At 42.5% G+C, this 11,937-nt stretch overlaps 1 protein-coding gene across 1 annotated transcript in view; it reads right to left on the minus strand.

Annotated features, from left to right (window-relative positions):
• The window catches only part of man2a2 (mannosidase, alpha, class 2A, member 2), a 57,944-nt gene extending 50,221 nt beyond the window's left edge, over window positions 1–7,723 (minus strand). Inside the window, exons 1-2 of the mRNA XM_060915007.1 lie at window positions 7,591–7,723; window positions 2,661–3,975 (exon numbers count right to left, since the gene is read on the minus strand). Of these exons, the coding sequence (XP_060770990.1) occupies window positions 2,661–2,792 (132 nt within the window). The 5' untranslated portion in view covers window positions 2,793–3,975; window positions 7,591–7,723. The remainder of the gene's footprint in view (window positions 1–2,660; window positions 3,976–7,590) is intronic.
• Between the last annotated feature and the right edge of the window lie 4,214 nt (window positions 7,724–11,937).

Genomic DNA, 11,937 nt, shown 5'->3' on the forward strand with positions numbered 1-11,937 from the left:
TGCATTTAGAAAATGCGGTGATTTTCCTGGCTACACAGTTAATTACTTTGAAAAAAAATTAGTCAGTTGAAGGTAAACTCAGCAAAATCCCAAAACAGTACTGTTAAAAAGTAAAGGTCAAGTCAAGTTTATTTGTATAGCGCTTTTAACAATAAACATTGTCGCAAAGCAGCTTTACAGAATTTGAATGACTTAAAACATGAGCTAACTTTGTCCCTAATCTATCCCCAATGAGCAAGCCTGTGGCGACGGTGGCAAGGAAAAACTCCCTCAGATGACATGAGGAAGAAACCTCGAGAGGAACCGGACTCAAAAGGGAACCCATCCTCATCTGGGCAACAACAGACAACATGACTATAACATTAACAGTTTTAACATGAAGTCAGTTTCGTTGATGTTATAAACTCTTCATTGATGGAAACTTGAGTGCAAAACTGTTCATGAAAACTGCAATCCTAAAGTTAGCAAGTCAACTGTAGTCCTCAGCCATAAAGGTCTGTTAGCTGCTTTGCGACAATGTTTATTGTTAAAAGCGCTATACAAATAAACTTGATTTGAGCTTGATTTGATGTTAGAGTTTCTAAAGCTTTCAGGTTTCAATGCTGGGGACATTGATAAACGAGGCTCAATCTTTTAGTAGAGTTGTGCGTTTGCAGAAGCTAAAGTGAACTAAAAATTTCCAATTCATATTTATGCGAGTTGAAGCCAATTGTTTACATTAGTTCGTATTGTCTGTAAATTTAAACACACCAATGAATACCAAATTTCTCATATAAATCAGGGGCGTAGCTAGGATTTTTCAGGGGGGGGGGGTCACACACTGACTGGCAGCCTGAGTACATTATGTAACAAAAAATAAATTACCATTGCTAGTTTTAGGCAGCTTAGAAACCAGCTCTTCCATTATTGCTGTTTCTTCCACGTTTTCTTGATGTTGCGTTCTAGAAACGGCACTAAAACTTAGCTTCGAAACCACAAAATGCAACTTTGATGGAAAAAATATATATATATAATAAATTGCTTACCTCTCTTCACGTCGAAAGAAGGAGGAAAGTTTTGCTTGTTTTGACATGGCGAATTATTAACACGAGGAAATGCTTGTAATTTGCAACTAAAAAGACTGCAGCTACACTGACAGCTTGAACACACTTTCTAGTGCGATTATGTTGCGCTTGCGCAGAACGGTGTCAGTCCTGCGCGCCTTAGCACGTGCATCTGAAGGCACGCCTTGGGCGCGCGTGCCTAAAGAGCTCTGGCACGCGCGCCGTTAACAAAGAACACCTGTCTTTAATCAACGAACTATGTTTGCGCTATTTAAGGACTGCGCCCATGCAAGGACGATGTGAAGTATTACGCCGCGTCTAGGAACGTGAAAAATCCGAAAAATAAATTTCTCCATTCGGAAAACCGGAGATTTTCAAGAGTTTTGTCAAATATCCAGATTTCCGGGTAAATACGGAAGACTTTCATCCCTGTTCTACATTATCGAGTCAGTACAAAAAAATTTTTTAGAGGTCCAAACGTTTGTTTCCCAGCACAAAATTAAATGTTACAGAAAAAAAAAAGCAGCATATTATATCTGTATCTGAGCAGCATATTACACAAGAAAGCACTTTTCAGATCAAAAAAAGAAAAAACATAATGAAGGCTGCTGGGTTTTGCTGAAAAATTAAGACGCAAGTGTGACAGTCAAAGTGTCCAGAAGAACCGTGGCTGCTTCTGCAAGATGTTCAGTAAAACCTACAGCTCATTTCCTTATAAAACTGCACTCACTGTGCCTGAGACTACTACTTTTTTTTAAAAGCAAAGCGTCATCTCACAAAATATATTGACTCATTTATTACAGCTCACTGCGGTTTATAGGTTCCCTTTTTTTATGTTGAAACATTTCATTATTTTTAAGCCATTTTTGGTCAACAGCATGTGTCTAAAGCCTAGGTCACAACCGGACGTACGATTTTTTGGCCGTGCGATTTTTGGCGTTTCCCAAATCGCTGCGTTTTTTTTGTTCATGGAGAAAGACCCGCGTTGGCCGCAAGTTTGTCTTGCAACCTGAAAAAAACGTAAGCGCCCGTAGAGTTTGTTTGACATGACAAAGAACCTCTGCGGCCGGTCTGCGGCCAGTCTACGGCTCGAAAATCAGCACGTCACACGCGCGCCCTCCGTGCGTTTTTTGCACGGCGACCGGCCGTAGGAGCACATACGGCCGGTTGTGACCGAGGCTTAAGACTTCTGCACGGTACTGTACACCTCCAACAGAAACTGTCTGTATCAGACAGGTTTGTCTGCACTTGTGAAATGACTGATAGTTCCAGATCACAACAACTGACACACGTTACAGGTTGCACAACTCAAAACCATTTTACAACTGTTAACAAGAGCTCTTCAGTAGCCTTCAGATGACACCAGCACCATGCTGCTGCAATCTGCAGTGTATGAAAAAGAGCCCACAAAACCAACATTTTAGCCTACTTTGGTGCTCGGTTTACTGTTCGTTTTGGGCGAATTTTATAAATTTCTCTTTTTTTTTAGCATATGGTGAACCTGTAATACATTTTGTTTATTTTGTCAAACCGATTTTTATCTATTTAGTTTCATACAGATAAAAATGCATTGTTTTGCACCTCTCTCTCACACACACACACACACACCATTCTTACCCTTGGGAAGTTTCCCCCATTCTGTCTCCTGGCTGGGTCATGCTGGACACGATCCAACATCAGATAGAGAGAGAAGACAGCCACACAGAAGATGGCCCCACCGCAAACAGTCACCTGCTTTTTCAATTTCATCCTGTCCTTTTAGCCAAAACAGTGCTGCAGTAAGGGTAGATGTATAGATTTTTTTTTAACCTATTCACAACTTAGATATGGGGGGGGGGGGGGGGGGGGGGTCCTTTAACATGCAGGGTGCTCCAGAAGGTCAGGCTTTGTCAGCAAGACTTCATGTCTGTTCCTCAGCATATCCATAGAGCTCAAGTCTCAAGAGCAGGGGTCAGGAGGGTGGTCAGCAACAATGGCCAAGCGCTAAGTCAAATACAAACGAACTACTGCCAAGGCCGTGGCCCTCGTCCTTGATCATTCAAACCCACAGGAACTGGGAGGGGAGGAGGGAACGAACAGCACAAAGCCCAAACAGTGGCAGCCCAAACAGGGAGACTAGTGTTGCTGCACAGTGTGTACACGTATGCATGTGCAATCCTTTTGACTCAAAGGGCTAAGATCAATCCTTCATACTCTCAAGATTGCTTATCTCTCAGTGGGCTGTGGAGACAAAGTAATCACAGTGAATAGAGGTTTCCACAAAGCAGTTCAGAGAGGACAGTTGAGTGGGGGGAGGCTTAGCTCATCACGTTCCTCCTTTCTTTAGCTTTTTTTTTTTTTAACCCAGCGGAAGGGGAATGGTGACTGTGATGAATATAGTCATGCTTCCAAGGCCACAGAATAGGGAAAGAAATGCTAAACGCACCCCTACACTAAAGACGATGATAAGCAATGACTGACTCTTTTCACGCACAGTGGAAGTGGAGGGAGGAGACAGACCCTGTCTTATACACAAAAGAGAAGTCAAAATCAATGAAAGCAGAGTGGTCTGGATTTGGCAGCTCAGTCAAACAGGTGTTCCTCTTTCCTTCACTTATAAATCTAATATGATTTTAATCTTCTTGGCTCAGACTTGGGCACTCACTTAGCCATCCCCAGGAGGGATTTGAGATTATTCCAGCATTCAAACTGGCTTGGCTAAAAGCTAAACAAGCTTCTGTCTCGCATCAAAAATATCACTCTGGCCAGGTATGTAAAACTTAAGAGGCAAGACAGATCAAGTTCTGCAGCATCTACAATTATAAATCTAAATTGCTGTCGGCCTGACTTAAATCAGTCTCTTTGGGCACATTAATTCAGAGTTCTTTCCTCCATGATCGGCACGGTCACGCTCCAGCTCCGACATCAGGAACCCTCATAGCAGGGGAAACACCTGTGAAAACAAAAGCTGCATGTGTCAAGTGAGTTTCCTGTAGCTTTCCTGTCTAATACATTATGTAGTTACCTAAAGAGGTTTAGGAACACAATTAGCTCATAAAATATTGTAAAAGGTGGTTCAAGAGTGGGTAATATAAGCATATTGTTTGACAGTATCGTTTACATTAACATCTGCTCCTACAGCTTTGACCAACTTATTTCTCATATTAACAAGAGGCTGAGTGGAACTTTATCTCGTTATATACACACACACTTATGCATTAGCACCATTGTTGTTCTTTTAGGGCATGTTCACACTTCGTCTCTTTCAGCCCTCAAAGCGATTAGTCAGCATTTTTTTTTGGCTCATATGTGAAGACTCCAAACTAACTTACACCCCTCTGAAATTAAATGAGCCGGGACCGCCTCAGGAGGCAATCTCTGATCAGTTCACTTCAAGTCCGCTTTGCAATGTGAACACAAAGCGCTCCAGGTTCACTTAGGATTTTGCGGTTATAGTTTAGCCCTCGAGGTTTTCCATTGACAGATCGCATGCTATTACGCCGGGACGTTAAAAAAAAACATAGTATGAACAGAAAGGGCGGCACGGTGGTGTAGTGGTTAGCACTGTCACCTCACAGCAAGAAGGTCCTGGGTTCGAGCCCAGCGACTGGCGAGGGCCTTTCTGTGTGGAGTTTGCATGTTCTCCCCGTGTCCGCGTGGGTTTCCTCCAGTTTCCCCCACAGTCTAAAGACATGCAGGTTAGGCTAATTGGTGGCTCTAAATTGACCGTAGGCGTGAATGTGAGCGTGAATGGTTGTCTGTGTCTATGTGTCAGCCCTGTGATGACCTGGCGACTTGTCCAGGGTGTACCCCGCCTTTCACCCGTAGTCAGCTGGGATAGGCTCCAGCTTGCCCTGTAGGACAGGATAAGCGGCTACAGATAACGGATGGATGAACAGAAAGGACCGAGACCCCATTGGAGCTGAACTGGACTAGAAAGAGAACCAAGCCCTCTTTCACATGAACTCACAATGTGAGCACAAAAAGAGCAGTCTCCCTTTTCTGTCAGTCCCCTCAAAGAGGACCAAGTTTGATTCATTTAAAAATGTGTGAAAAATACCCTTATTCTACGTTGCTCAAACCCCGACTCTCAAACTCATTCATTCATCTTCCATAAGCGCTTTATCTCATCAGGGTTGCAGTGGCTCTGGAGCCTATCATAGAAACACTGGGTGCAAAGCAGTCGAATGTACTTTGCATTGGATGGCAGCCCACTGCACGCATACACACACACACGTGCAATTTAGGAGTTGCCAAACCATTTACTTGACATGGTTCTGGAGAAAGAAATCAGAAAAACATGCAAAATTCCACAGCATCTTTCTTAAAACTAATCATCTCATTATCTCTAGCCACTTTATCCTGTTCTACAGGGTCGCAGGCAAGCTGGAGCCTATCCCAGCTGACTACGGGCGAGAGGCGGGGTACACCCTGGACAAGTCGCCAGGTCATCACAGGGCTGACACATAGGCCCTGTCCACACGGCAATGGATTCAGGTGAATCCGATAAAATTGTTTATCGTTTCGGCCTGGCGTCCACACGGCACCGGTGTTTTAGGTGCCCCAAAACGAAATCTTTTGAGAACGAGTTCCAGAGTGGAAAGATCTGGCAACGGCGCCGTTGCGAAGTCATCTGGATGAGTAGAACGGATTTGTTTACGATGACATCACAACCACATGTGCTTCACGCCGGGTAGAAGTGTAACAAACTCGATGCGAGTTGTCAACAAATCCTATAACTTGGTTCATGAAACGCGCTTACAAAATATTTTCACTGTGAATATTTATTGTGTAATGGTGCAAAGTGAGAGAGAGAGAGAGAGAGAGAGAGAGAGAGAGAGAGAAAATAGTCCTTAGGGCAGAGTCAATCCCGCCAGCAAAAATAGGGAAGAAAAGGAGCGATCTCACCTCTTCAGATGTTGGTTTAAGTCCTACAATACATTCCTCAAAAAGGGCGTAGAAGAACAAATTAATCCATCAATGTGTAGCATTCAATTTATTCCAGACCATTAAAGACGCCGCCTTCCGCGTAGAATCATACGTCATCCTCGCCACCGTATTGGATAGGTCAAAGCGGAGAATAAAGATGCCTCATTCATGTGCTGCGTTTAACTGTACCAACAGGTTTGCCGTTCAAACGAGATCACATGGGATTACCTTTCACAGGTGAGACTGGAAAAATACTTTTCATTGTATTTGGTCATTATAATGTAATTTTACAAACAGATTTTTCTGACTTTGTGGCTAATATGAAGTCTCGCGCATAATAGTTTATGCGCATGCGTCCTTACTTCTATTGTTCTGGTGTCTCCGAAGGGACCGTCTTACAGCGCCCCTAGAGGTGTAGCATGTGTATTGCATCGTTTTCAGCAAGCGTTGCGTTGCCATATGTAATTTACCTGATATTTTACTGATCCGTTGCCCATGTGGACGCGATATTTTTTTTAATAACATCTTGTTGCCGTTATCGTGTGGATGTAGCCATAGATACAGACAACCATTTACACTCACACCTACGGTCAATTTAGAGTCACCAGTTAACCTAACCTGCATGTCTTTGGACTGTGGGGGAAACCGGAGCACCCGGAGGAAACCCACGCGGACACGGGGAGAACATGCAAACTCCGCACAGAAAGGCCCTCACCGGCCACAGGGCTCGAACCAGGACCTTCTTGCTGTGAGGCGACAGCGCTAACCACTACACCACCGTGCTGCCTAAAACTAATCATTATTATTAAAAAGGTATATAAAATCACACACCATGAGAACATGCTTAAGTTTTGTGAAATGATATTTATACCACAATCACACACCATTAATAACAGCATTGTATGCGTATTTACTTTGATCCTGACTAACAGATGCAGAGAGTACAGTTATACACTTTTCTGTACTGTGTTTATCATAGCTTTAACACTTCATTATGCAGTCCTCACCCATTTTCCATACAGTATTATGAACGCAATTGAATAATGAAATATTAAAAAGGCACCTCAAAAATGTAGGAGTTCAATAAGTCAGTAACTAGTAATACAACTACATTTCATACTTTTTTAAAAAGAAAAAAAAATGCTCAAGATCCTGAATATAGTTTAGTTTACGCTGATCTTAAACGTGAGGGAAATAACGGAGACAAAACAGCTACAGAGCCTGACTTTGGTCGGTGTTTACTCCCGAAATATAACCAAGTGACGGTCCTGTTTCCTGATTTACACAAGAGAACGAAGGTTTAACTGTTATCGAGGTTGATTCAAAAATAAATTTATTTTTAAAAAATTAAAAAGAACAGATAACGATATAATAATAATAAAGTATATACTAAAACGATGTGAGGAAGTACAGCCAAAACATCTCTGTTAATTCAAAATATCCCTTCTTAACATACTACAGCCGACTTTCCGATATCGGCTCATCATCATCGATATATCGAATAAGCGTCAGGTAGATTCCTCTTACTCCAGGACACCGTCGCCTGCTAGCTGGCTAATGAACACAGCTTCAACGACTCGGACTTCCTTCCTATTTCACACTACTCGAGCTTTTTGTAATCCAGCACAGCTATCGTTACCTGGTGTTAGCTATGATGAGACGTTATCGTCATGGCCACACGTTTTCACACATCCATACACCGATAAATACCGGAACCAGGTGTTTAACAGTCTGTGTAATCCAAGTAAAACCAACTCTCAACCGTAAACCCTTCATCTGGTGGTGTTATACACTGCGCATGCGCAAGAGCGTCATCACACGAGTTTCGAAAGGAATTCTGGGATGACGAGGCGCCTTGGGATTGGTCAGAATCAGCGGTTGAGTGTCTAAGCGGGCGCCATGTGTCTTCGATAAACCGAAACTGCTGAACCATCATTTTCACATCACTTTATGTAGTGAACTTACTGAATATGTAGTACATGAAATATACTATAAAGTACTGATGGAGATGTACGGAAGCCGAGAGAGGCCCTTCATATAATCTTTTTTTATTCACCTTGTTATCCCGAGATAACGACATAATTAATTCAGGATCTCGAGAAAACAACACAACTAATTCGAGATCTCGAGAAAACAAAACCGTTATTTCGAGATCTCGAGAAAACAAAACAATTATTTCATGATCTCAGCTGGATCACTGTATCTCCGTCGGTAGAGACGAAGCCGGGCCAGTCTTCTGCGGAGGTGCCGCGGACTAATTTTGAAATTATCCCTTATTAAAAGACTTAATGCAATCTCTCCCTGTGTCAACCCCTGATCAAAATATTGCCTTATTAGGTGATCGATTATTCCAGACATTCTAATGACCAAGTTGCGTCTATACAGAATGAGAAATAGCCCCAAAGTCAGCATATCACAAGTCTCTTGGCGCACCTGAATGAACCATTTCTCAGCTGTTTACTCGAGATCATGAAATAATTGTTTTGTTTTCTCGAGATCACGGAATAATTGTTTTGTTTTCTCGAGATCTCGAAATAATTGTTTTGTTTTCTCGAGATCTCAAATTAGTCGTGTTGTTTTCTCGAGATCCTGAATTAATTAATTATGTCGTTATCTCGGAATAACGGTTTTGTTTTCTCGAGATCTCGAATTAGTTGTGTTGTTTTCTCGAGATCCTGAATTAATTATGTCGTTATCTCGGGATAACAAGGTGAATTAAAAAAAGGATTATATGAAGGGCCTCTCTCTGCTTCCATACTCTCGGCTTCCGTAGGAGATGTTTGTTTGGCATGCTTGCTTCTTGTTTTGGCTAGTTTCAGTGAAATTCTTGAAACTTCTCTTGACTCACACATCTGCTCTGTTTGTCATAAGGCTATCCTGGATTGAATTCTAACAATGAATTCTGAATTATACCAGCAAATTCTAAAGGAAAATATCAGGACATCTGTCCATGAACTGAATCTCAAGAGAAGGTGGGTCATGCAGCAAGGCAACGACCCTAAGCACACAAGTTGTTCTACCAAAGTCTGATCTTCACAACACATGTTTGTGGAAGTGTATCATGTCATGAACAAAGGAGATTTCTGAGCACCTCAGAAAAAGCGTTGTTGATGCTCATCAGACTGGAAACCATCTCTAAAGAGTTTGGACTCCACCAATCCACAGTCAGATAGATTGTGTACAAATGGAGGAAATTCAAGACCATTGTTACCCTCCCCAGGAGTGGTCGACCAACAAAGATCACTCCAAGAGCAAGGCGTGTAATAGTCGGCAAGGTCACAAAGGACCCCAGGGTAACTTCTAAGCAACTGAAGGCCTCTCTCACATTGGCTAATGTTAATGTTCATGAGTCCACCATCAGGAGAACGCTGAACAACAATGGTGTGCATGGCAGGGTTGCAAGGAGAAAGCCACTGCTCTTCAAAAAGAACATTGCTGCTCGTCTGCACTTTGCTAAAGATCACGTGGACAAGCCAGAAGGCTATTGGAAAAATGTTTTGTGGACGGATGAGACCAAAACAGAACTTTTTGGTTTAAATGAGAAGCGTTATGTTTGCAGAAAGGAAAACACTGCATTCCAGCTTAAGAACCTTATCCCATCTGTGAAACATGGTGGTGGTAGTATCATGGTTTGGGCCTCTTTTGCTGTATCTGGGCCAGCACAGCTTGCCATCATTGATGGAAACAATGAATTCTGAATTATACAAGCGAATTCTAAAGGAAAATGTCAGGACATCTGTCCATGAACTGAATCTCAAGAGAAGGTGGGTCATGCAGCAAGACAATGGAATGTTATGGAACAGTTATGGAACAGCCTTCCAAGTAATGTTCGGGAATCAGACACAGTCTCCGCATTGAAGTCTAGGCTGAAAACATATCTGTTTAGTCAAGCCTTTTGTTAATGGTGTTTATGAGGTAAAGGTGTAGATATGGAGGGGACTCAGACATAGAGTGTTTTGGTAAACTGGGATGTATGGATGCTGTCAGTCCCCCACTCGCTTGCTCACTCGAGTTTGTTGACGGTGTCGTGGCTGGCTGCTTTATGTCCCAGGGCTCCCTCATGCCTATGTTACCTTCTGGCTCTCCCCTTTTAGTTATGCTGTCATAGTTAGCTTTGCCGGAGCCCCTGCTTGTACTCAGTGCAATATGTAAACCATTCCTACTTATTCAGGTGACACTGGGCATACCTAACAACCTGTGTCCCCCCCCCCAATCTGTCCCTCTGAGTTACATGTTACACTCATACCCCTTTTCCACCAAATCAGTTCCAGGGCTGGTTCGGAGCCAGTGCTGGTGCTGGTTCACAACTCGTTCAACTTGCAAGCCAGCTGAGAACCAGCTTGCTTTTCCATAGCTCGCGGTGCTAAGAGAAGACACGTCATTACGTCACTGTATACGCATACATGTCAACTTTTGGTCAATCAAACCTGTATAACCTCCAAAATCCGTACTTCCCTTATAAAATCCGTATAAGATGCAAATTAAAATAATTTACCTAAAATTTGAATGATAATTAACAATGATATATCCCAGTTACTTTTTATTCAATATTAATAACAATAAACCTTCAGAATGAATACAAAGCTCCAATGTTTGACAAAAAAACAAAGTGTTATCAGCATAGATACGAAGGAAATACTTCGTTGTTTGGAGACAGGTTTCACCGAGCGGCTATTATGCGCGAGACTTCATATTAGCCACAAAGTCAGAAAAATATGTTCGTAAAATTACGTTATAATGACCAAATACAATGAAAAGTATTTTTCCAGTCTCACCTATGAAAGGTAATCCCATGTGATCTCGTTTGGATGGTAAACCTGTTGGTACAGTTAAACGCAGCACATGAATGAGGCATCTTTACTCTCGGGCGAGGATGACGTATGATTCAATGCAGAAGCCGGCGTCTATGACTTCACGGTTGGCGGGATTCTCGCAATGTGGTGTGCGCATGATCAAAAGTGGAACGAAGTCTCGCTACCACAAGATAACGCGCGATTTCATAAGACTCTTTACTGGCTGTCTGTGGTGTATAGTACGTTTGTAAATGTTATGCGTTCTTTTATCATCGTGGGAATTGATTATAGCTCTAAATAAATATTGAAGGTTTTTTTTAAAGAATCCGTATAACTTTATTTATACGCCCGTATACTACGTTTATTGAATCAAATCCGTATGAAATATGGACATTCCGTATAGGTTGACATGTATGTATACGTCAGTTACGTCGTTGTATACGTCATTACGTCACTGTATACGTCAGTTACGTCGCTACATTTGCATAAACCTTGGTGCAAATATCGAAGCAAAAACAACGCGGAAGAAGCAGCAACAACAACAACAATAATAATAATGGATGACTTCGCGTTTGTACAGCTGCTGCTTCTCGTCGCTTAAAAATGGCGACCTTTCGCGGTCTTGTTATTGTTGTTGGTCTTAACAACTCCGCCCCCCCGCTGACGTAAGCAGTTCTTTCCTCTGGCCCAGCAGAGAGTTGGTGCTAGCCTGGAACCGGTTTTTCTGGCCCCAGAACCAGTTCTTTGTCAGTGGAAACAGAAAACCCGGTTCCAAACTAAGCACTGGCCTCGAACCAGCCCTTGAACTGCTTTGGTGGAAAAGGGGCATCAGACATCCTGGTGCCCTGTGTCTGGTTGGAGTCTCATCGCATCGCTCCTGTGGAGGATGGCCCCATATGGACAGTTGAAAGTCACACTTGGAAGACACTCTGGACACTTACAGTAATGCTTTTATGGCTGAGGACTACAGTTGACTTGCTAACTTTAGGACTGCAGTTGTCATGAACAGTTTTGCACTCAAGTTGCCATCAGTGAAGAGTTTATAACATCAACAAAACTGACTTCATGTTAAAACTGTTAACGTTATAGTCATGTTGTCTGTTGTTACCCAAATGAGGATGGGTTCCCTTTTGAGTCTGGTTCCTCTCGAGGTTTCTTCCTCATGTCGTCTGAGGGAGTTTTTCCTTGCCACC

Source organism: Neoarius graeffei, chromosome 2 (assembly GCF_027579695.1).
Source record: "Neoarius graeffei isolate fNeoGra1 chromosome 2, fNeoGra1.pri, whole genome shotgun sequence".
NCBI lineage: Eukaryota > Metazoa > Chordata > Actinopteri > Siluriformes > Ariidae > Neoarius > Neoarius graeffei.